Source organism: Xiphias gladius, chromosome 1 (assembly GCF_016859285.1).
Source record: "Xiphias gladius isolate SHS-SW01 ecotype Sanya breed wild chromosome 1, ASM1685928v1, whole genome shotgun sequence".
Lineage (NCBI taxonomy): Eukaryota > Metazoa > Chordata > Actinopteri > Istiophoriformes > Xiphiidae > Xiphias > Xiphias gladius.
Genome location: NC_053400.1, coordinates 3901329 through 3927378, shown reverse-complemented (window position 1 = coordinate 3927378; position 26050 = coordinate 3901329). Strand labels below are relative to the sequence as shown.

Below are 26050 nucleotides of genomic sequence, written 5' to 3'. Positions count from 1 at the left end.
GTTTGACCACATCAACATGAAATGCAAAATAAAAAGTAAATAATGTTTTGTGATCAATGTCTCCATTCAAAAAAAAAAAAAAAAACCCTGAAAATTTAACTGAACTGGTAATGAAAGGTCCTTTTTGCTGTTCTCCCAATTAAGGTTGTTGTGTCAGTCTTAAGTTTTTTTTCGAAACATATTTTATGTAATAATAAAATGGCCCCCACTTCTGAAATTTCATTTAAATTCAAGCCTGAATACAACATACTTAATACTGTATAAGCTGTGCCTATTATCGTGCAGACAGTTGTCATCCATCAACCCCATGACGGAAAGCAGGAAATACAAGAGAATTATACAATAAATAAATAATCAATAGAGGAAGATGACAAGCGAGAGGCTGACGGCTCTGCAGGCGGTAGATGTGTGTACGCACAGTATGACAGAAGTGAGCTGAGACCACAGAGGAAATCTATCGCTGACAACAACAGACTGCGGTTGTTGTGTTGGGAATGGTTTGAAGAGAGAATACAATGACCAGTTTGATCTAGTTCTTCATCTTGTAGCGTCCATTGAAAAAGTTGCTCTGCACAAGAAGAACCAGCCCCGCACGCGTCAAAATTGGAACTGTTCCGCAACTCGGAAAACACGTCCTGGTGAAATTTCATCTGTGGGACAAGTCCGATGGGCTTGGAAGAATTTTGTGTTTACAGAGAAAGAAAACCAACGAAATAATGAGACGACAATGAGACGCAGACCAGATGGGGGCGCTCCAGACTAGAGAGCTGGCTGAGAGACGTGCTGCGTTTGAGAACGTTCTACTGTAAAAGCACTAATTGTGATGATAATCTGTCATGTGGCACAAAAGTAGATACAGGTTAAGTGGCAAAAAACAAATAAATAAAAAGAAAAAAATATATACCTCTCATACAATAAAGAAAAAATGCACCATTTGAATTGTATTTCATCTTTACACGTCCATACTACATTCCTTAGTTGTTTCATGGGATTTGTTTCTAAGTTTTAATTTTTTGGTCTGGGTTTTATTTTATTTTAATTTCTGCTGTCCGGTTTATCTTTCAGGGGCCTACTACTTGGTAAATCAGTGGCCAACCATACATTCTGGTGTTATAATAATGATTAAAGTCATAGCAGTAATTACTATGGTATAAAAACTGGATCTCATAAATATCCTCATCAGATTCAGCTTTATTGGCCTCAGTGTTTTTACACGCAGTTCCAAATATAAATTTTCAGGTAAACTGACAGAAATACACATACGGCTTAAAACAATGGCAACAAAACACCCCTTTTCACAAGGAACCCAAGTTTATAGACATGTTGCAAATGTAATCAGTGGTCCTGCGCAGCGGAATTTTCCCGTAAAACATGAACGCTGCATCGTTAGGTCCAATGGCTCGAAGGGATTCATCTAGCCAACCAGTCAGAGCGCTTCTACGGAAATTCCGTTGGGTCAAATCAATGTTAAACCCTTCGCGAACAGCGAAATCGACAGTCTGACATCCTTCCAGTGGCGAGATAATGGCGAAAATGGGGTCGCTATTCAAGGCAATGAAAAGAGGTGCTGCATTTGTCGATTGGCGTTGAAGTTTGCCGATGGTCGATAACGACAGACAGGTTGATGAGCAGAGGGCAAAGCGACAGAGAACGATTCAGGTGGCGGCTTCAAGGAGACTGCTGTGATGCTACGTAGGCAACTGGAAGAAAAGGGCTTTTCTACCATGAGAGAGTGTGTGTGAGCCCGGTTTTCTGGAGACACAGCAGCTCTACCGATCCGGTTTTTGTTGTTGTAGTTTCATTTTTTATTTTGTGTATTGGCTTGTTTTTCGTTGTTTAGGATACAGTGAGGATACACAGCGAGCTGGTGAAGTTTTGGGGAATGGCAGGTCGAAGCCGAAGAGCATGGTTTAGTGTTCTGTTGGGACTGGTTGTCGGGTTCACCCTGGCTTCCAGACTCATTTTACCCAAGGCGACCGAGTTGAAGAAAGCTGGACAAAAACGAAAAGCCAACCCCGCCGGTTGTGGGCTGAACGGGGGTCTCAGAAAGGAATACGGCGGAGTCCTATGGCCACCGCAAGATAACGGTTCACCGGTGACCGAGAAACCTGGCTCCAGGTCCAATAATTTCCTGTTCGTTGGTGTAATGACTGCCCAGAAGTACCTGAACAGTCGAGCCGTGGCGGCATACAGGTATGTAATGTGTCCGAGAAGAATCTAGCCCCCCCCCACGATTTACCAATTCCGCTTTATCTCTTATATGGAAGGTAACGGTTCACCAATCCCCAATTTAAAGCTTAGCACTTTAATGTGGCTTTCATTATAAGTCTGCCTGGAAGGAATTCGATATAAACACTGTCATTAGGCAGCTAGCTACCAACCCATTTTCAGCTTTCGTCATTGGTCCACACTGACTGCTGCCAACGAGCTTTTTCTGACACGGAATTCAATAAGAAAAGACTAAGATGGTCCGGTTCAGGTGCTGCGTGACATGTCCTAGTCTATGTACCGGTATGCTGAAATTACTGGAACAGCCCAGCGATTTGTTAGAATGTCAGATTATGCTCTACCAGTTAACTGTTCGCTATGTACTGTAAAACTGCCATTAAAAACCCCCGAAGATCCAGTTTCCCTTTATGTCCCCTTAAGTAGCGTTAAGGTGGGTAAAATAATGTCATTCCAACCTTTCTGACAGTCTCAGAAATATTGTGCAGCATGTTGTATATTTTCATGGAAGTTATATTATATTAACACTGTCTGAAATTACCAAACCCAAGATTCGTGTTTTTTTTTCTTTTTTTCTTTTTTTTTCTTAATGGCTGCACCATTCCGTCCATTGGATGGATGGATGTTTAGTCCGACCAACAGTCCAAACCTAAATGTATTCAGTCAGAACGGTCGACAGTCTTGCTTGACAAAAGACTAAAATGATTTATTGATAATTTAAAAACAATTTCGATTAATTTTTCTCCTTCATGATTAATTAATTAATTTACTGGTTGTTTCATTATTACTTTAGCATCTCCACTAGCATTTAAAATACAGCTCTATGAACAGTGTTTAGCTGGACAGTATGACTTTGTACTGACTGACCTGCAGGCAAGTCAGTGGAGTTTAAGAGGTTAAGCTGGGCGACTTGAAGTGTCAGATCTGTTCTAGTGTACAGAACACGATATATTGGCTCCGCTGGTCCTGCTTGGACTACAGGTCTACCAAGACGATATGCCTAATCAGGGCTTCTCAGACCTTCTCACTTCAGCAGCTACCTGACAGAATCGCATGAGAGCTCTGACTGAGTGCTGGGATTTCCTCAGTACTAGCCATATACAGGGGTCATACTGTCAGTACTTGGTATGTTTCCGGGGAGGCGTCCTCAAAAATAAATCAAAGTACAACTTAGAGAAGCAGATACGTATGTCCATACTCCATCAAGAGTCTCCTAATCTGCCACTAAAAAAAATATTCCTTCCTGTGTATAGTGAAGTAGGGATGAGCAATATGTTGAATGTACTACATGTATTGCGTCTTGTTCTGTGTGGGATGTAGTAATGACTATATAGCAAACAGCGAGTACAAATTGTCAAGTAATTTTTTGTAAGGCGCCGGCATGAGACTGGCCTTGGTGTTTCCCTTCTCTCACTCTCTGCTATGGCTCTCTCCCTCTCAAAGACACAAAAAAAGAAAAACTCACATATATACAGTAGGGTCCAAAAGTCAGTCTCAGAACCCAGTGTACATCACACACAGTTGCACATGCATCCAAACCACTCTCCTGGGTGAGTGTGTGTGATGTATATAGGTGAGATGTGTGTTATTGTATCTGGAGGGAACGGGAAAAGAGCCTGGAGAGAGCGAGAAGAAGTGAAGCACCAAAGGGAGTTTATACGTGTTGAGTTCGGAAACAGTAGTAGAAGATGAGACACAAATTGGTTCAGAAAAGAAAACAGCACTGCATCTATCGTCTGGCAGTGGTTTGGGTATCATAAGGAGAACATATGTCTGTTTCTAAACTCAGTGTGACTTGCATATCATTATCTCCTAAGGCCATCATGAATAACCACAGATATATGCAAAATATGCAGCAAAAAGTGTAGCGGTACACTTGAAATGCCACCCAATACAAAAAGGAAGAATGCCTGAAACTCTGCATGTCCCCATCTCCGCCCACATCAAATAAAACACCAAAGCAGCCAGCCCAGAAGCAAATGAGTCTTGCCTCTTCCTTTTCCAAATCAATCATTGCGCTGTATATGAAAAAATCCATCAGCAGTAGATGCAGATTAGTTGTTTATTCTATTTAAACCTGATGGTGATAAACCTATTGATTCTTTTAATTCCACCAGATTCAAATGCTCAACACCTAGAATGAATGCTCATTTTAGGTTTGATTGGAATTTTCTTGTGGGCTAAGAGGGAATTGCAGGGGCAAATAACACTGTCTCTCCATGACAAAATTGCTTGCAGTCTTTTCAGTAATTGTGAATGCATTGAATTACAACAGTTGTCTGTAATGTTGGATCACCACCAATTTGAACTGTTTTCCCATATGTACTCGGGTTCATATGGGAAAACGGCTTTATTGCATTTGGTAATGATCCAACATTACAGACAACTGTTGTTTGCCCTTTCACACATGCAGCACACAGCTGGAGATAGTCCGTGTGAGACGCGTTCACACCTACTAGAAATACTCCGTTTGGTTTAGGCGAGGGGTGGCGCCAGGGAGAGCGCCACCCCTCGCTCGTTGTGAATTCTCCGTACAGTGTGTGAAAGCAACTATTTGGCTGTTAAAGGCTGTTTTAGTTATGAAGCCTTTGTAGACAAGAGGTTTCACTCCCAAGCCTATTGAGAAATGATTGTTTTAGCATGTACACTGCTTTGGGCGAAAAATATGGATTTTTTATTGTGTTTAGAACTAGTTGACACCATATACTACTATACAAGCTAAGCCATTTCTAACCAGGAACCCTTGGGACCCCCTAGGGTCTTTGTTATGTAAATTTAATCAGCTGCTCATGTCATTGTCCAGACTTAACGACTGTGTGTGTGTGTGTGTGTGTGTGTGTGTTTGTGTGTGTGTGTGTGTGTGTGTGTGTGTGTGTGTGTGTGTGTGTGTGTGTTTGTGTGTTTGTGTGTTTTAATTTATTTATTTATTTATTTTTATGTGTTTACAGGACCTGGGCACAGACAATTCCAGGTCATGTGGAGTTCTTCTCCAGTGAGGGCTCAGACACCTCCATACCCATTCCCATAGTGGCTTTGAGGAATGTGGATGACTCGTACCCACCCCAGAAGAAATCTTTCATGATGCTCAAGTACATGCATGACCATTATCTGGACAGGTATGAGTGGTTCATGAGGGCTGATGACGATGTCTATATTAAGAGTGAGAAGCTGGAGAGCTTCCTGCGCAGCCTCAACAGTAGTGAGGCCATCTTTCTTGGCCAAACAGGCATGGGGGCCCGGGACGAGTTGGGGAAACTGGCCCTGGAGCCTGGGGAAAACTTCTGCATGGGGGGGCCAGGGGTCATCATGAGCCGTGAGGTCCTCAAGAGGATGGTGCCCCACATCCGAGAGTGTCTACAGGAGATGTATACTACCCATGAAGACGTGGAGGTGGGCCGGTGTGTCAGGAGGTTTGCCGGTGTCCAGTGTGTCTGGTCCTATGAGGTAAGGTGGTTTAATTTTGTTTTCATATCATATTTTTTAGGTCGTTGACTCCAAAACACATATTTCAGGATACAGAATCCAACTACATTTAAGAATTAGCAAAACTAATATAGAAAAAAAAAATTGAGTTTTGAGTTTTAAACTGTCTACACCAGAGGTTTTCAAACTGAGAGGCATACCATTATCTCCAATGTCCATCATGAATAAATATCCATAAATCCCCTTAGATATCGTAGAGTAAAGACCCCGGCACTTAACACTAGCCAACAGCAAGTTTTCGTCAGTATCAATTTAATCCAGTGATAGTTGTCTGTGTATCCATGGGTACACTGCAAACAGGAGCTACTAATTTGGCATAGTTTTAACGGTGCCAATTTGCCAAATGGTAAACTAATACGGCTAAAAGAACGGGGCTCAAGTTGTAGCCCACGGCTAACTGAGTCCATGGCACAGGGATTAAAGTTCTCTGTCACTACAGTGAATTTCTGTCAGTTGGGTTCCAAAGAGTCCATTTATGAGATCAGTGTATATCCGAAAGGAAATAAAAGCAAGGAGAGGGGGTCATGACACCATGAGCCTGGCGACTGTATAAAACCGTGAGATGTAGAATGTAGGCTATTTGAAAGGTGAACAGGCAATTAATGACCCAAACGCAAATATTCATGTAGGCTAAGGACGTGTACACACTATCCGCTCTTTTCTCAGCTGCCTCCACCAGCTGCCGTCAAAAAATCAATTTTTTACCATCCCTGTCTGTCTCTTTACCGGCCCTCACTGTGTGCCTCTCATTTGGGGTGAGAGTGAGAGCGTGCTGCATGCGTGTTTTGGTAGTTGCATTAACATTCTACACTCAATTGTTTAGCAGTTTATCACACTTGGGTCTTGTATTTCAGTGATGCAAGTTGTAACATTACTGGCCCTGCTTTTCTAGGTTGGCAATCCTGCCTTGTATGCAGCTGACACAAGGTGTGCTTTAGCAGACCACCACCCAAATAGTGAATTTCAATCAAATTAGAACAGAAACTGTAGGTGATAATGCAGGTGATAACCTGCTTGCTGTAAACAGCCTCATCCTGTGCTGAGGACTTAAAGATGCTTGTAGCTAATGTAAGCCATTTAACGCTATAACTGCCATATCCTATGCCTGTAAATGACATATACTTAAGTTCCCTCGACTTGACCCAAGTCATATCTTTTTGGCTGCTGGCTACATGTTGTGCCACAAGTCATTAGTCAGAGAATTCTTTATTGAATATAAAGCAGTATAATTCAACACCCCCATACAGTCCAAACTTGAAAATGACAATAGTTGAGTTTATGTAACGTAACTGAGACAATGTCAACAAACCTGAACATTAGAAGCCTCAGAATAAGATGATATACCGTATGAGTGTTTTAGGACTGTATTATACCGCACTGGCATACAGATGGTAAGAAATCCTTAACTTTGTATTGTGAATCATGAAAGATTTCATGATGAAGGAATGAAGGTGAAGGTGAAGGAATTTAGGGCTCAACAGCATGATATGCAGTATTTGCGCATATATGTTACTTCATTTATCCTAATTTAAGTGCTATATAAATAATCTTAATGTTAGGCTATTATTAGTTATACTGTTCATTTTGATTGACAAAGATGACACAGTTTTAAAACAACTTAAATACCTGTTTATTGTGCACCATTTTTTTTCTATAGTGCCATCCTGCAAACCAGTTTCTATCCAGGATAAGTGCCACACACAACTTTCAGATTACTATCTTTACAGATAATTTCACCTCTGAAGGTTGTTTTCCTGCTGCACTACATTTTCTAAATGCTAGGGACAGGGTGTTTGTAAATTTTGTGACCCTCATTGACTCAGCTCTTGAGGCACAGTTTAATAACACATCTTATGAGATAGTGGTAGGTAGAGATAGTGTCAGTATGGCTGCCATCAATTTCCTTCATCAGAACAAGATAACACTTATTTTTACTCTAAACAATAGATGAAAAAGGACACAAAACACTGATTTATTTATTTTCTCCAGCAAATATCGAAAAACTAGAGACCATGTTGCAATGGGATCACACTAGCTGCAACTCCATTCAACATGTTGACGTTCCCATTAATGAGTATTCAGTAGTCATTACTACATTATTACACGTGTACTCAGTACTCATTGGCTTGACCATCTTCGAATTTGGCCTTCATTTTGATCTCAACTACACGCCTGTAAAGTTTTGTGACTGTATGTTGCACGATTGTGACGCTATCTCGGTGACAATATCTGTCTACAGACAGACAGGCAGATAAACACCTGCCAAAGTACACACACACACACACACACACACAAACACACACACACACACACACACACACACACACACACACACACACACACACACACACACACACACACACACACACACACACACACACACACACAGAGTCACACAGAGTCCCACAGACTCACAAGGTGGCTGGTAATAACACCAGTTTCCATGATGGATTACAAAGCCCCGGGAAGGATTATAATCGCTCATTGTAACGGAAAAACGTTGCACTGTAAGACGGTTTTTAAAGTAAGTCTCTACATAAATCTGTTACAGAAATATTAATCAAAGTATCAAATAATTGCTTTCCCAGTCGTCAGCGACTGGAGCGACCCGAGGGGTTTAGCATTCAGTACGCACGCATTGAAGTGTAAAACAAGAAGGACCTAGCCTCATGAATAAAAGAAAAACCGTGAACATAGTGGTTGTGGCGGTTGCTTGTCATCCCCTGCAGTTTGCTTGTCAACAGCGCTGATTTGCAATATTGCGGTTATTTGAATAGCCCTATCGGCTACAATGGTTCACCAGGAAGTACAGAGGACTGCATGATGAGAATAATTATGTTACAGATGTTCTTATGGTTTGACGACTCCCTCAGTAATCTTTAAAAGAAGAAGTCCAAAAATGCTGCTCTGAATGGGAATGTCTCTTTTCTCAAAAAAAAACAAAACACACAAAAACACCGAATGGAGCTCCTGCAGTCCCTTGTCAGGTAGTCACAATGTACACTTCTGTGAAAACAATTTTAGGCATTTAAGATGTTTAGATTCTCATCCACCACAAAATTCTATAAGGGAGGTGTCTGATTGATCCCAAATTCATTCTGCAGTGGGAGTCATAAAGAACTGTCTTCAGTGCCAAGAAGGCCAAGTACCCCTACAACAGATGGTATGGCCCCCACAGAGCCCTGATCTCAATATCAGTCAGATGTAACGTATGAGTCAGTCTGGGATTAAATGAAGAGACAGAACTGAGACACTGAGACAGCCAAAATCCATAGAAGAGCTGTGGCAAGTTCTCCAAAATGCTTGCAACAACCTACCTGCCAAGTATCTTAAAACACTGTTAATAAGCGTACCGAGGAAAAATTGGTGCTGTTGTAAGGGCAAAGGGTGATCAAACCAAATATTAATTTGATTTAGGTTTTTATGTTTACTGCACTTCATATGAAGTCATTTGATCAATAATAAATGTCCATGGCATTATTTTTGAAAGCAGTCCTCACTTTTTCTTAGTGCCTAAAACCTTTGCACAGTACTGTATGTGTATGTGCATTAACAAGATCTGCTTATGTCATGGTTTTTTATGTGTTTAGTAAGTCAAGTCAGTTATATTTTTACATCCCATTGTCACAAATTTGGTTCTGGGAGCTTTCTAATCTTATGGCATAGAATACCCTCTGTCTTTAGACCCTTGAATTGGATAAGGAAAAGCTCCCCCAAAAAACCCTTCAAGAGATGAAAAAAAGGAATAATCCTCAGGAAGAGGAACAGAGTGTGGATCCGTAGTAAATTTACAGTATGGACAATCTAGATGGCAAAATTAGAAATTGACCGTAACCATATATGAAGAATATGATCCTGAGGATCTTGAGCAGCTTCCAGATGCCCCCAAACAGATGGTACTTGAGTCACATGACCTCTCCACAATGGAGACATGGACAGAAGACAGACAACACAAACACGCAAGAGGCAAACTCAAGCGCATCAATGACATACAGGAGAAAGGAACAAACACAGCAGAGGGAGAGAGAGGGAGGGCGAGGGAGAGAGAGGGAGAGCGACGGAGAGAGAGAGACACAAAAGAAGAGGCTGCTTATCCTGGAGGATGAAGGTCCTGCTCCAAAACTTCTGGAATAAAGAACCGAAAGCGAGAGGACAGAGAGAGGTCATAGGATGATCGATGGTCCAACACAGAGGAGCCTGAGTGAAAAGACAGGAGTAGACAGTAGTTTTAGTTAAAATTCTGCTGCAAAATTGTAAACCATTTGAAGACATTTAGTAATAGCAGTGTGTGGCAAGCCCGGAAATAAAACAGCTGGTTGTGGTGATGTCTTTAATATACTGATCAAAAGAGAAGGTAGGATCAAACATAACATTGAGATTCTTGACTGTCAGACATTGAGAAATCACCGTTGTCAAGAGTTAGTGTTTACTGAACAAGCTGATGTCTATGTCAGGCCAGGTCAACGACCAGCATCTCAGTTTTTATCAGAATTTATTTGCAGGAAATTATGTGGCATCCAATTTTCAAAGCAGACACAGGCCTCTAATTTAATAATTTTAGAACAATCGTGCCCACGTACAGAGCATTCAGAATATCATCAGCGTAGGACTGGAAATTATTTCCATGACCGCATATAATTTAGCTCAGTAAAATATATAGAGAAAAACAGGGACAAGAACAGAGCCCTGAGGTCCTCCATACTTCACATCAGAAAGTTATGATGTATAGGAAACACACTGTATTCTTTCAGTCGCAACTGAATCCAGGAGATTGTAGAGAGCTGTGTTTAAGTCAGTGGTACAGCCTTCATCAGGGCCTGTCGCTACAGTGAAAAGAGCAGGAACCACAAGCAGTCACCCAGCAAGAGCAGTGAAAGCAGATGAGTGGTAAATGCATCAGCACCAATGTATAAGGACAGGCTAGTATCGCTTCCAACTTAATAAGAAAGTGATCATCATTTTGAGTTCAGCTAAGTGTATGTTGCAGCTTGGTAAAAGGGTGTTGTTGGGTTTTAACTGTTACTTCCTTGCTGGATAGATATGTGTCTTTTTGGATGGAATAACATATCAAAGACTGTTTGTTTTAATCTCTGTGTTACTGAATTTTGTCTAGTTGTAGATTACCACAAGGTCACAGTTATCCTTGTTTTTGTGTATTTGCTCAGTCCTTTGGGCTGACCTTTTTCTGAGTCATGGTTTACAGAATAGCATTCCATTGGCTGGTACAGTTTGTCCAGCTTACACTATTGTGTGATGTTTACATGACAAGGTTTTGTTTTGTTTAGTGGCACACAGGTATGTCATTTTTCAACTGGTTTGATTGCTTACACATATATCTCTTATAGCCCACAAGGCTCACTTCTGATGTGCAATTACAAACATAAATATTAAATTCAAATTAATCTACGTACAATATAATATTAGTTAAGGGGGGAAATCGCCTAAACTGGCATGTTTTCAGTTCAAAGAGTAAAATGCATATTCTGTGAGTGTTAGTGTGAAAAAGGAGGACACCCTCCTTCACACTTAAGGCTTCTTCATCACTATGAGGTTTAACTGTAGGTCAGTTATATGATTCAGCAGGCAGCTGAAATGGTTGCACCGTGCCAGCTGGATTTTATGCCATTCAGTCATTGTTGAGACTTGTGTGAGTGTTGTTATTGAGGAGATGAAGAAAATGTATTAAGACAACACTGCTAACCAATACAGCCCATTATGTCCCCATGCTGGGACAGAATTAAAAAAGAATGCTGCAGCTTTGTCATCAGAGGAGTGATTGTTTCTGTGTGTGCTGTAGTTGAGTCTTTACTCCAACCAACCTGTTCTCTGACATGTCTAGACTCGGCTGTGCCATAGACCTGTTGCTGATATGACTGGTCTTAACATGAATCAGAGCTAATGCAAAATATACAGTAATGTGGAGGTCTAATGAAGAGACTGTAGGAGATGATAGGAGATCTGATCTGTGAATGATTGAATCATCATTTTCTCAGCCAGTCTGTGCTGTCAGACAAAAGGAGGAATTGTATTGATGGATAGTGATGCACAATTCACCTTTTTTATGTCCTTTAATGCGGACTCCAAGGTAAAACTCTCAAATGTTGTAGTGGGCATGGAAGATGCAGTAGTCGGTAAACAATATGTAGTACAAATTATATTGGTAATTGTCAAATTATCTATACAAACATAACGATTACAAACATTTTTATGGGACAACCAAAATGTTTTTATCCTTTTGACTTAAGTTTACAGTTGAGATGGAATGCAGTTTTTTCCTACATCGCGCTAAATGTGGTGCAAAGTAGTTTGATTACAGAATCACATTCACAGAATCACACACAATATAAATCCAGCATGAAATGTTCAATTAACTTATAAAGATGAGAAAAAGAGCTGATATCACAGTTATTGGTGAGGAGCAGATTGATGAGGCTGAAGTTTTTTTGTTTTTTTTAACTGCTGCTTACATATAATTAAGTCACATCCTTTCACACATCTTTTTAGTAGTCAGAATGATCAACATTTTTATCCAGTATAAAGTGATAGCATGTGCCTGTAATACACAACAAATTCCCAGCCTGTTAGCTTCCACATCACATTAGTCATACAAAAATGCAGCTCACATTACATCAGTCCATATTGCTCTCATCTCCTGGCTCTGCTAATATGTTTTCAGTTTTTTTTTTTTCTTCATGTGTTCAGGCCCTCAGTTAGTACAGTGTGTTGGTGTGAAGGGTTCATGTCTATCAGGTTAGTCCATAAATACTTTTTATTTCAACCGTGGCATCTCAGGAAGTGTTGATTTTTGTCCTTTAAGTAATCATTATTGGTATATTTATACGTCATTTACGCTTAATGTGTTGTTAGAAATATACGTATTGTTAATAAACTTTGATAAAACTGGCTATCATTACAGCCACTGCTGAATCTGTGTCCCAGTCTGGCTGCTCAGGCTGTATTTTATGATAATTTTAAATGAAAACCTTGAAGGAGTAATCATATATAAAAGTGACTATTGGAAATATTCTCTTGGACTTTTCTTGTAATGGTCAGTAATACATAACTTTCAGGAAGTCCAAGAATTGTGTAGTTCTCACATTGTCACATCATCTTCACATTGTAATTTGATACAATGTGATATTAAACATATCAACTATAGCTGCTTTTTTCATTGATTGATTGCATATCCACCTTGTAGATTTCACACATGTACAATTACTTCCGAAAGTATTCATATGCTTCATGTTTTGCACACTTTATTGTGTTGTAGATTAAATGCTAATTGATAAAATTGACATATATGCCCCTTAATCTACACTAACCCATAATGACGAAGGGAAAACATGTTGTCAGAAGTTTTTGCAAATTTGTAAAAATCAAAAAATTGAAATCTTTGATTTACATAAGTATTCAGATCCTTGACTTAGTTCTCTGTAGAAGCCCCTTTGGCAGCAATTGCAGCTTCCAGTCATTGGCAAGTCTCTACAAGTTTGCACACCTGGATTTGGGCAGTTTAACCCATTCTTCCCAACAAATTCTCTCGAGTTTCATCAGATTGGGTGGGAGATGTCTGTGAACTGCCTTTTCCAGTCTCCCCACAGATGTTCTATGGGGTTTAAGTTTGGCCTTTGGCAGGGCCACTCAAGGACAGTCAGAGACTTGTCCTGAAGCCACTCCAGCGTTTTTTTTGGCTGTGTGCTTCGGGTCATTGTTGTGCTGAAAGGTGAACCATTGCCCCAGTCTCAGGTTGTGTACACTCTGGAGAAGGTTTTCTTAAGGACATCTCACATTCATCCTTTCCTCAATTCTGAACAGTCTTCCTGTCCCTGGCACTGAGAAGCATCTCCATAGCATGATGCTGCCACTACCATGCTTCACTGAAGGGATGGTATTTGCCAGGTGATGAGCAGTGCCTGGTATTCACCAGACATAGTGCTTCAAGTTCTTTCCAAAGGGCTCAATTTTTGATGCATCAGACCAGAAAATGTTTTTCCTCATGCTCTCAGAGTCCTTTATGCTGTTTGGCAAACTCAAAGCAGGCTGTCATCTTCCTTTTACTCAAGAGTGGCTTCCGTCTAGCCACTCTACCCTAAAGGCCTGTTTGACGGAGTGCTGCTGAGATGGTTGTCTTCCCGGCTGGCTCCCCTATCTCTGCAGAGGACTTCTGAAGCCCTGTTAGAGTGACCGTTGGGATCTTGGTCATCAAAACTTCCAAATTTTTGCCATTTCACAATTATTTAGGCCAATGTGGTCCTGGGACCACTCGTAGCTTTAGAAATGGTTTGACCTTTGCCCCGATCTAATCCTCACCACAATTTTGTCACAGAGGACATGCAGTGTGAATTGTGGGACCTTATCTACACAGGTGCTTTTCTAAACTATCTCCAATCAGTTCAGTTTCCCACAGGTGTACTCAAATCCAGTGGACATATCTCAAGGATGATAAAAGCAAAAAGGATGCTCCAAACCACAGTTTGGAGCCACAGCAAAGGGTCTGAATACTTCTGTTATGAGATGTCGGTTTTTGATTTTTAATAAAATTGCACAAATTTCAAAAAACATGTTTTTGCTTTGTCATTATGGATTGAGTTTTTTTTTTTTTTTTTTCTGGTTTCAATTTTTCAGCTCATAGAGGGCCTATATTTCTTGATCAGTCATGCTAGCTAATACCAGACCAATGCACAGGAAGTCAGCCGCCCACACTCATGAGCAATGCCTCAACATGCTCTTATCTATCTGACTGTTTCTCCCCTGGCCCTTTCCCACACTCTTGCTGTTACTCTCAGTAGAGTTCTGAAGTGTGAGACGCCACTGGTTCTTGGAATAAGCCTGTCATTCTTATTTAGGTTATAAGAAAGGATACAGGAGTGGATGAGGTTTACTATCACTGATGTAATGAATATTACACCTGAAAATGAGCCCCTTACCATAAAAGACACAACTCTACAAGCATCAACTCAGTTATGTTCTGCAGCGGTCAGCTGAGCTTTGTGTTTGGTGAACTCACATGCTGCATATAGTAGGGTCACAGTACTTTCTGGTAGACAACCTATGCAAATGTGACACTGGTAATAAAATAGCTCAATTACCTACTTTTGTAGCTTTCCATTTCTTTAATTACTTGTTACTTATCGGCCGTTTTAAACGCTAATACCGATTTATCTGATGTTACCTTTAATTGGCCAATAAATTGGTCAGTCAGTGTATTGGTCAGGCTCTACTGTACAGGGGCTATTCTTTCACTAACTTATAACTAAATTCAATAGTTTTATTTTGGAAGACATTAAAAATTTGCAGCACATATCACTGACATGTGTCTTATTATGTCTTTATTATTATTGTCTCTCTTACTATTATGTTACTAATTAGAGGGTTAACCGTTCTGTCTGCATCTGTGGACTGTATGTGTCTGTGCCCTGTAACCCAACATGTGGTGATCCTCATATATTTTCAGGCATCCTGTGGCCTCTGCTTCTCCTCTGCCTCTCCGCATTGTGCTAAAAGTAGGCCCTGCGAGCGAGGCCCAATGAGTAAATAAATGTTTACACTTGTGATTCAAAAATAAACAGAAATGGAAGGCCAGAGTGCTGAATTACCACGAATTACAGCACTGCAGCATGAAGTGTAGGCTGTGTGTGGCTGCAGTAGCAGTGAACTGGTATGCAGGATGGTGACTTTTTGGGAGGGGGGTTGAGTTAATAAGGCAGAGATTTCATAGGTCTTGTAGTGATGACTACCTAAAACCTGTAAAAGCCTTTATTACTGCTGTCATAGTTCAGTCATATCTCATTCTGTAAAAGATTTAGCTTCTTCCAGAGCATGGCACCTTCCACTGTGTTGCAATGTAACCACTTGTTTTATTTATTAACTTTTTTTAAATATCTGTGTGCTCGTGACAGGCATGCTCCTTCTTTAAACTATGTGCTTGTTGTTTTGCACATACAGTAAGACACTATGGAGCACTGGCCTGACCACTGGACTCGGTCTAGACCCCTAACCAGACAGGCACCTAGTTACATGAAGGTGATAACAATTTTACATTTTCGGTCTCTTGTCTGAATAATCACCTGAGTCCCTTTCACATAAAGTCACAGTGTCGATGAGGTCAGACCTGAAACATTTGTGTAACACTTTCTACATGGCACATCTGACTGAGTGCTATCAGACTAACACAAAAGCTGCAACACAAGCTTAAATAATATAAGTGCATTTCTTTTTCTGCCTTCTAAGAGCATCCAGTAATCCATTGTTAAAAGGGTAATGTGTAAGAAATGGCCAACTTTTGAATTCATCATCCAAACAAATAGGGGGCAGCATATTACCAGAAAATTGGGGTGTCCCCTTCCCCTGTGCCATAGTTGGTTGGCCATCGTGCATACCAGGACAAATCCTGGCAGGCTGCTGCATCGGTGGGCCAGTAGACCATCAAAAATAGTGGTGGCAGGAGTATTAGTTGAGAAACGCCAGGGAGGGGGGAGAGCAGCTAACACAGGTTTATAGCCTATTCGCAGCTACGACTTCTTCCTCCTCTCATGTTGGACTGAGGCCAGACCGGAAGCTTTAGTGACTCACTGGTGACTCTTGAGGTGCAAAGTAGTAGTACGAGATGGGACAGGCAGGGGCTAGCTGGTTAGCATGCTAACTTCAGTGGATATCTCTGCAACACAATACATAAATGTCTCTGACATAACGTTAAAACCGTTATTCACATTCTGTTGATAATCTTAATTAATTTTTGAATACTTTGAAACTAAAATACTTACATATTGCCCCTTTAATGATTAATGATGATAAATGATGATTACTGAATAATAAGAGTAATCATTAGTTGCAGCCTTATTATCATCCAAAATATTTGATATCAATGTCTATACAATATATGAATTTTGGCACAGATACAGAACAATTTTTTGATACCTTTTGTGGATGATTTAAAAAAAAAAATTTTTTTAAAGTTGAATTTATCATATGCATAAACCGGGAATTATAGCTCAGTATAAATGCACACACACAAATCTCTCTCTGAGACACAGAGCAGGGTGTTATGGGTAACCACACTTCACGGGCTCGCGTACCTCTTAAATCTCTCGAGCTGGTTCTACCCAAAATCAAAAGTTTAAAAGTTAGCTATGCAGACGTCTTTTAATGACACCAGTGTTTGTCAGTTTATATACATGCAGACAGAGAATTAACCTGTCTCTCTGACAGTCACACATTTTGCCAGTATTCTGTTTGCAGTTGTCTAGTTTTTGGTGAACAGGATGGATGATCTCTAGGGCTGTAGGCTCCTGGTTGACTGGTCAATCTGTTGGTCATTATGCTGTTTACCGACCAAAATCTCACTCAGATTTTTTTCGGTTGACTGCAGCCTCAGTGATATCAGGTAGATCTTGGCAGGTCGAAAGGTGGTGGAGTCTGTTTCATAATGAACAGCAATTGCTGTAATCCCACAGAAACTAAAACAATCATCTGGTTTTTAGCATCTGACTCACCATCTGTCTCATTCCATCCATTCTGCCTCCATCAGGAGTTCACTTTGGTCGTCATCTCTGCTGTGATGTACCTTCGCAGCCAGATGCTGACGTCAACTGGAATAGTTCCAATCTAGCTCTGACAACATCAGTGAGTTTAGGGAACTAATGATAAGCTACCTAGCAAGTACGGTCAACAATATCATCCCTGCTGTGACTGTACAGTAATTTCCCAACCAGAAACCATGGCTTAATGGATCCATTTGCGCCGTCTGGGCGTGCTGCTGTTTGCGCTTCGGGACTTGTTGTTAAGGATGTAAAGGAATACAAGGCGGTGTCCTACAGGTTGAGACATATAGTCAAAGTTGTTCAGTAGACTCTGTTTATTATCTTATTATTATTATTATTATTATTATTATTATTATTATTATTATTCATACTATCATTATTATCATTATTATTATTACACACACACCTTTTAGCACATCCTCTGGAGAATGCCCCTGCATGTCACTGCACATTCTGATAAATATGAATATGTGATAAATAAATCCTTGAATCTTAAATCTTAAAATTACTGCCAATATGATTAATGAAATCTGATTGAAAAAAATAATTTTAAAAGACAAGGCATCCAGCCCAGCCCTGCCTGAATGTCAAAGGTCTGAGGCCTGCTGTGACCCTGTGGCCTGCTCACTGCTAGTGGTGATAATGTCTTTGAGGTGAGCAGCAGTCTGCTTTCCTCAACAGCACTGAGACAATTCTATTACCACCCTGCATGCCATCTGAAAAACAAGCTCCAACACAGCTAATGGGAATCACAAGGCTACATTGCTGAGAGCTATGGGCCCACTTCCTAATCCTAATTTCTCCTGAGTGGCCTGCAGGCCTGCCAAACCTGCGGCCAACCCACTCACTGTGCACGTGCTGCATGTGCTCTCATCCTGCCAACAACAGCACCATTGTATTCTAGCCTTACTAACACTTTTCTTCAGGACTAATGGCTTTCCCATTTCTCCATTTCTATTTCAATTCAATGTGTACATAATAATTGGCTGCTCTTTCACAGCCAGCAACAAATGGCTTCATACCTAATCTAATCTATATGTTGTCTGTGTTGCTTCCCCTTAAATCCTAGAAGGGATGTTAGTGAAAGACTAGAGGAAGCAGTGGTAAATAATCATTCAAGCAATAGATAAAACATATTTTAAATTAAGCCTATTTTTTATTACGCTCTACGTTATTGTCATTCTTACAGAACTTTATATCGTGGAGGATTTCAAAGATGCCAAATATATGATGCATGTTTTAGGGAAAATTTCTATAAAATGATGTAGAGACATCTTGATTATTTCCATTTGATGGAGTGGAACTGTCACAAAAAATATAGGCCTTTAGCTTTATAGTACAGTGGTATGTGCTGGTACAAAGACCAGCAAAGCTATATGCAAAGGTGGCTGTAACTAATTAAAGATAATGAGTATAATACGTTCTGTTGTAGCAACTCAACAGTAAATTGATGATATTTTTGTCTAGTATCAGCATCACTGTAGTATCAGTCCCTATACAGCACAGTATTGGAATTGTGTGTCTGTATCCTGTCAAGAAAGAGATAATAGGGATAGAGGTCTCCAATCATGTTCATGCAGGTGTAAAGCGGTGCCATTATAATCTGTCCCTCCACCACCTTATCTGCTAAGTGTTTTGGTATTATTGATTTAATAATTTTATTAATGATTTAAGATTTAATATTCATTCATTTGTTTATCAAGAAAGGATTAGTTCTTTTGTTTTGTCTTCAATCCTAGTAGCTGCTCAAATTCTTTGAGAGCCACCACAAAGAGCATTGCCATTTCTACCCTTTTTAAATGCAAAGCCACTAGCTTTTTACTATAAATGGTGAATTAATTGAGCTGCGTATGACTAAACAGAAATTTGTTTTTACTTGAGGCAGCAATGTGACACTTGGGGAAGGTTTTAAGGATCCACTTGGTCAGGTAGACAATGACTTTGCAAGTGTTCTGCATTAGTCCCGTGGTTTGTACATTACAGTTGCTGCCTCAGTTACTTTGAACACTTGGCATCAGCTTTTTGATAGACTTAAGTTAAAAGAAATTGCGAAGAAATCACTGTACTGAGATGTCAGCATCTGCACCAAATATCATGCAGTAGAAAACCTGATCTGGACTGGCACAAACTTATATATATACTACAGTGAACTCAAAATGATAAATGATATAATGGATGTAATGTAGTGGCATTAGATTTTATATGTTTTCACATTCACCGTCTAGTTACAAAATGTGGATCTGTAAGCCAGACTGACAAAAGAACCATTAACAACTTTCTTCTTTCACTGATGAGATTTTTTTCTTCATGATCTGTTATTTCTCCTTTGAATCTGTGTCATAAATAATATTACAGTCAGTGAAGGAGGTGAGCCTGATGTCTTTCAGCAGTAAACACAGCTTAATTGTGTTTCTAATGTCATTTCCATTGAGTCACATATGAGATCATAAAATCCCTGTGCGTCAGGTTGAAATACAGTGTGTCTAAAACATTTGGGCTACTAAGTCATTTCTACAAAACATTCTAAAACTTCCTAATCATAACTTGGTTAACTACTGCATGATTTACATCGAAATTTCCAGAGTAAATCAGCAACTCATACTTTAGCTGCTTGTAAAATCTCATGCAATTTTTGAAATAATTATCAAAAAGGAGGGTCTAGAGAATCATTTGGCACCAATTCTGTCTCTTCGTCAAAAACCCACACATTATTACAAAAAGGTTGATTTTGCTTATTTCGCGTATTTGTCAACAATTTTTACAGGCTGAAACTAGTGTTGCTTGTACCAGAAGATGCAGCTCAATATAGGGAACACATAGCTTATGGTTAGTGCATTATACACCCCCCCATGGTTGGAATGGGCCTTTTTTTTTTTCCCTTGTAGAATATTTGTGCGCTTTATTAAATAAAATTTCACTTTTGCACCATCACAGTTTAGTCCGCACAACAGCTTCAACGTAGTGAAGCAGAATAGTAATAATAACAATAATAACAACAACAACAACCATAACAACAATAACGATAACAATAATAACAATAACAATTACCACAATAACGATAATGATAATAATACATAACAACAATTGGGTTCAAAGACCATTCGTGCTTGGACCCTAATAATAAAAATAATGATAATCCGAGTGAAAAAAATAGGGTTCTCAACACCGTTTGTGCATTGTCCCCCAATAATAAAGCAGATAAGACAAAAAAGATGAGTTTTGAGAAGTGATTTAAAGGATGACAGTTATTATGCAGGTCTCAGACGTTCAGTTCATAGGGGAGCAGCAATTCAGTAATACATGTGTTAGGGAACAAATATTGAAGTGCCCCTGTACAAAGACAGGGGCAGTGTTTTCTAACTTAACCTCAGTATTAGTATGTGGCAGTGTGGATGTTTGCTGTCTGATTAATATAAACTACATTAATGATTAACTGTCTAAACTCCCTAGGGTAGTAAAAAGTCTAAATGACATCAGCAGAAGCTCAATATCCTCAGACCACTATTACACTTGGATTGTTGGTTGCACAACATAAGACATTTGATGTCTTTGGGCTGTGGGAAATTTTAAGACATTTATCACTTTTTTTGTAACATTTTGTAGACAAAATGATTGTCAAATAATCAAAAAAATAATCTGCAGATGATTAGATAATGAAAATAATTGTTAGTTGAAGCTCCATTTTGCACCATCTCTTGTTTAAACGTACAAACCCTAGTGGATCACAGTCCTTAAACTCTGTAACATGAAGCGAGAAATCTATCTATTGTGTCATTTAGACATGTTTCAATAAAACACAACTGGCAGCTTTCCCTGTACTCAGTGAAATACCTCACGGCCAAGTAAAGCTTTGCTTGGGGAGGGAGCATATGTTTGCAAGGTTGGTAGAGGCATCCTCCTACCATGGGCCTGGAGTCTCCATTGCAACCTCCGCATGTCGACCTCTCTGCCTTTTTCTTGCCGACATATTCGTTCTTCTCCTACATTCCCTTGGCAGTTCCAGTGAGACATTGGTACCATCATCACACTGCCTCAGTTGCTAAAGTTGTTCATGGCTGTAGTGGAGAAAGCCATTCACTGACACGGCCTGCAGCAACAACTCAGTTGTGGAAGTGTGCTCTCCTGCTGTTAGAGTCCAAGTTTGCATCGGAGCCAGCAACACCAGGTGGACAGCAAACATCAGCCCATACCGGGCCATTATTGGATGCATCTATAATGCAATTGGTGTATTTCAGATGCCAGACAGTCCAAAATCAGTAGTTGGTGTCACACTTTGATTACAGGCAAACAAAAGGCACAGAACAAGAACAAACAAACAAACATATCTGACATGCCACAGACATCAGCTGCCACCACACAGCACCGGGAGTAAGGTCTACACTGAGGCTGACACTCAATTTAAGCATTTGCAGAACCCTAAATGAAATGTGTATCTTATTAAATCATTTTTAGGAATTAATTTACTCAGTGAACAATGTCAGTGCGTTATTTAACATTCCCAGGTGAGATCAAGTTAATAAAAAAAGGAGGTAAGGTCTAGCAGCTGATTGGACAAGGGCCGGCTTTAGATATAGTAAGGAAATCATCCTTTTAAGTGGATAATAATCTCAAAGCCAGAAATATTTTTCAGTGATTAAATATTAAGCCATTGAGTTAATCCCTTTTAATGGATAAGTAGATCAATAAAGGATATGTAATCAAGGCTAGAAATCTGAATACGTTGTCATTTGAATGCAGAGGTGTATTCTGTCACTGTCTATATTTTATCAAAAGAGGGCAAATTAGGTTACTGTGGAATGATTTTCTTTGTTGTGTTGTGGAAAGCTAGAGTGCAGTGAATGGAAGGTGGTAGCATTTACTGGAGCCTGGCCTGGTTTACAGTCCTGTATAAAGTAGGTCGTCAGATCACTGTAGTGCCATTTTGATCGTATCAGTTCCATTGTGCTTGTATCTTGGGGTGAGTATCTGGTTTGCAAAGTGTTGAATGACTGTGTGTAAGTGAAAAATGTGTTTTTTATGAAGATGTTTCAGACCCGAAGCCAAGACTGTGGCCAAGCTGTTATTATGTGTCTAAGAGGACTTGCAAGTGAAAAGAGACTACCTGAGCATCAACAGTGCCAGCCAGAATGAACACACTGCGTCCCCCGTACAAATCTCTTCAATTATATAATTAATGAGTAGTAAAATAAATCATATTAGAGATGGCGTTTCTGGCTGATTTGGTTTTCAAAGGTCTTGGCTCCCAGCAACCAGCCACTGTCTTTTTGATGTGGCAGACTTCAGCATGGGAATATGTTTGAAAACATGAAAGCATTAGCAGCTATCACAGGGCCTCACTCAAGAACAACTTGTATGAACACATTAGTTCTTAAGAGGTTCGTACGAGTGATTCAAGAGAAATAGTAGCATTCATCAATCTTCTTATTCTGAGAATTTTGTCTCAGGTATGAACAAAATATACCAGTGGCCCCAGACCCAGACCAGCTCAGGGAAAAAGTCCTTTGACCTGCAGTCACAATGCCTTAATCTGAATGAGTGTGCATTGTAAATATGATACTGAAATAAAATAAATAAATATATATAACTAAGACAGACTTAATGCTAAATTAATATTCTGTTCACTATATCATCATTATGAAGTATGCCAACTGACTGCAAGGTTTTTTTTTTAGATTGTTGTTGGCATTTTCCGGCTCACAAATTTCTACAATTCAGTAGCTGTTAGGAAAATTCTCTCACTCTGACAGCTGCCTAAGGGTCTTTATGCCGGTCTCTGTTCAGTATCATCCTCTGATTTACTCAACAGTCAAACATCACCTACTGTAGGCTATAATATTCTCTTGTCCAGTGTCTCTTTGAGTTTCATACCCCCCCGCCCCTCATATTAGTAGCGATGGGTATTTCTATCGTATCTTATCAATACGCCTCATTTGACTGGTACTTTATCAATACTCTTATCTGTTCTTTTTTGTAACTTTGCCAGAAAAATAATAAATTCAGAACAGGATTAGAATTTATTTATATTTTTTACATTAAAAAATATTGTTTTGAGAGCAGTAACAGTAACGTTTAGAAAAGGTAAGTCATTATAAGTAAAAAAAAATATCTCCCTGGAAACAAATATAAATTTTATACTTAATAAAATCAATTATATTCCTGAAATTAAAACACTGAGTAAAGTTTAAAAAGATCGTAAAATATCAGTCATCAATCTGTCATCTGTCATGACCTCTGTTATCCTCTCTCTTTCTGCTAATGTGGATTAATTGCTGCCTAGGTAAGGCTAGTAAAGGGGAGGAGGTGCTGGTTTCGGAGTGTGGGCTGCTGTCTCAGCCAGGACGACTCAAGAATTTGCCAAAGTTTTAAGATACATGACTATTTAGGTTTAACAGTTAGAATGCAAAATGTCAGCTTTAGTTTTACATTGTTCAAAACAAATTTCCATTAGCCTAACAAGTGTGATGTGGCTAAAACATACCAGCAGTGGATGTGAGAGTAGGGGGAGAGCAGTTACGATACCGAAATTTTCTACAAATGTATGCTTGTTGAACAGTTGCTTCGACAAATTACTCTCATTTGCTTTTTACTCACAAAAGTTATATTGCACACAGTAATAAGCACAGGTGTCGTCTCTGATGACACGTCATTGGCAGCTGTACTATTACTATTTTCTCAATCTTTCTGGTCCCCTAATACGAGAACTGATGCTGCTAAATTTGTTATCCTTTTGCCTCATGACGTGAAATTCTTCTTTTTAATCTTTGGTAACATTTTTGTGAATGAAACTTACTCACAAATGGAGCAGAATAGATAACATTATATGGCAATTTTAGGAGCATCTATTATGCTACTGATCATATCTCACAAACTTGCATCTACTCACACAAGGTGGTATTCATCAGGCTGAAATGAAAACTAAAAACTTTTGTCCAGTTAAGAGAGTTTGGTGATTCTGACTTGGAACACTCAAACTAGCAAACTTCACAGAAACACGTAAGTGAGTTTTAGGATGCGAATATGAAAATGTTCTTGCATGAGGGCTGTTTTGCTCTGTTCTTTTCAAACAGCCTTTCTCAAGGCCAGTTCTTTATTCCAGCCTGAGGTTAACCCCGCTGGGCAAGCCTGGCCCAGACAGTGCAGCTAGAGAGAAGGAGCTGCAGAGCAAGCCAGGCTCCTCCTTTGTGTCCAGCCCACTGCCAGCTCATGCTCCTGCTTTTCTTTTTTATACCACCTCCTTTTCCCTCTCTAATTGTATGCCTACCAACTCTGCCAGGACTATTGAAGCAGAAAGCTGGAATTTTTTTTTCTCTTTTCTCTTCTCCATTCTCAAAGCCACTATTTTCACTTAAATACAAAATTTAAACATGTAAAACTGGTTTAATGGTTAAGCAGTTTAGGTTTAGTAGGACACAGTTTTTTTTTTACCTCATTTAGATCAGATAGCTATCCACAATGGGGAAAAAAAAAGAAAAAAAAAAACAAGTTTAAATGCAACCAAGAAACAATTAGGACAAAATATAGTCCAGCTGTTCCACTACAAAATAGGGGGCATATTCTAGCCAGATGTTGATAAGGTTTAAAGAAAAAAAAAGTGTAACTGGATTGGTAAGTTATATGTGAAAGAAACCACCTCCACAGTCTTGCCCTTGTGATAATGACAGGCAATAATTAAAGACACAGGGCTTATTTCACTAGTCCCAGAGTTTTATGATGTCATTTATGTGTCTGTGTGCTTGTAGTAACCAGCTAAACTGTTATCACCATTATCCAGAAATATTAGACGGGTTAGGGTGAGGGCAGTGAGTTTTCTTTTTTTTTTTTTTTTTTCCTCAGGCTATTTGAGACACATTAAATGTGGCTAATTGTGAAAGAATCTGTTTTAATCTTATGCGTGGTCAAGAGACAACCAGTGTCTCCTTCTCTTAGGTTCTTCATCTTTTCATTATCACAGTCAACATACACAGTCCCTCTAGAGGAGACACTCAGGAGGAATTTCAGAACACATTCAGTGAAAATGTAGCCCATCTATGAAATTTAATATTGAATTCAACCTTTTGCAGTCGTATTTAAATGACTCTTCCTTTCACACATCCCATTTTTCCCTCAGACCTTTGTTCTTCTCCAGTTTGACTGTCTGCTTTCACCTCCTCCCCTTTTGCGTTTCTTGTACCCAGCAGCCTTCTCTTCTTTCCTGTCTGCTTGGCCAAAGCTGCTGGCATTTACTGGCTCTGCCACTGTAGGCCTTAGTCATGCTCCTGGACTCCTCCTCCTCCTCCCTCATAAGATTTTTTTTCTCCCTCCTTCAACACTGACAAAGCCCGGACAAGAATTAAACCATAGGGTAAGCACTGACTGTTTGGAAATTTAGGAGAATTATAGAGAATGTATAGACACAAAAAAAAAAAAAGAAACCGTTGATTTAATGACATAATGACACTGGGGAGTCCATAGCTTCACTCCAAAAATATGAATTATGGTAGACTTTTCAAACCCAACATCAGTTCAATCCAGGTTCTACCAATACAGTAGACACACTGCAGGGACTTTTAAGGCCTAGCATGATAAGGGGTTTGCACGTCACAGCATCTCCAAGTTTAGCCCAGGTCCAAGTTGATCGAGCCATTCTGGTAAACGGGCTTGTTAAAACCCTGGCCAGCAGCCCAGTGGGAAGGCCATCCTCTTTCTGCCATCTGCTGACTGCAGAGTCATCGTCTGCCCAGAATCAGGTGGCCCTGTACATCTTTTCAAATTCCTGTATTCAAATAGAAGATGTGATGCAAAGAAAGTATTTCAAAAATGAA

General features: G+C 39.7%; 1 protein-coding gene across 1 annotated transcript in view; it reads left to right on the top strand.

The window, feature by feature from the left end:
• Positions 1-1498: 1498 nt before the first annotated feature.
• The window catches only part of chsy1 (chondroitin sulfate synthase 1), a 74720-nt gene continuing 50168 nt past the window's right edge, over positions 1499-26050 (top strand). Inside the window, exons 1-3 of the mRNA XM_040139188.1 lie at positions 1499-1734; positions 1841-2193; positions 5175-5670. Of these exons, the coding sequence (XP_039995122.1) occupies positions 1883-2193; positions 5175-5670 (807 nt within the window). The 5' untranslated portion in view covers positions 1499-1734; positions 1841-1882. The remainder of the gene's footprint in view (positions 1735-1840; positions 2194-5174; positions 5671-26050) is intronic.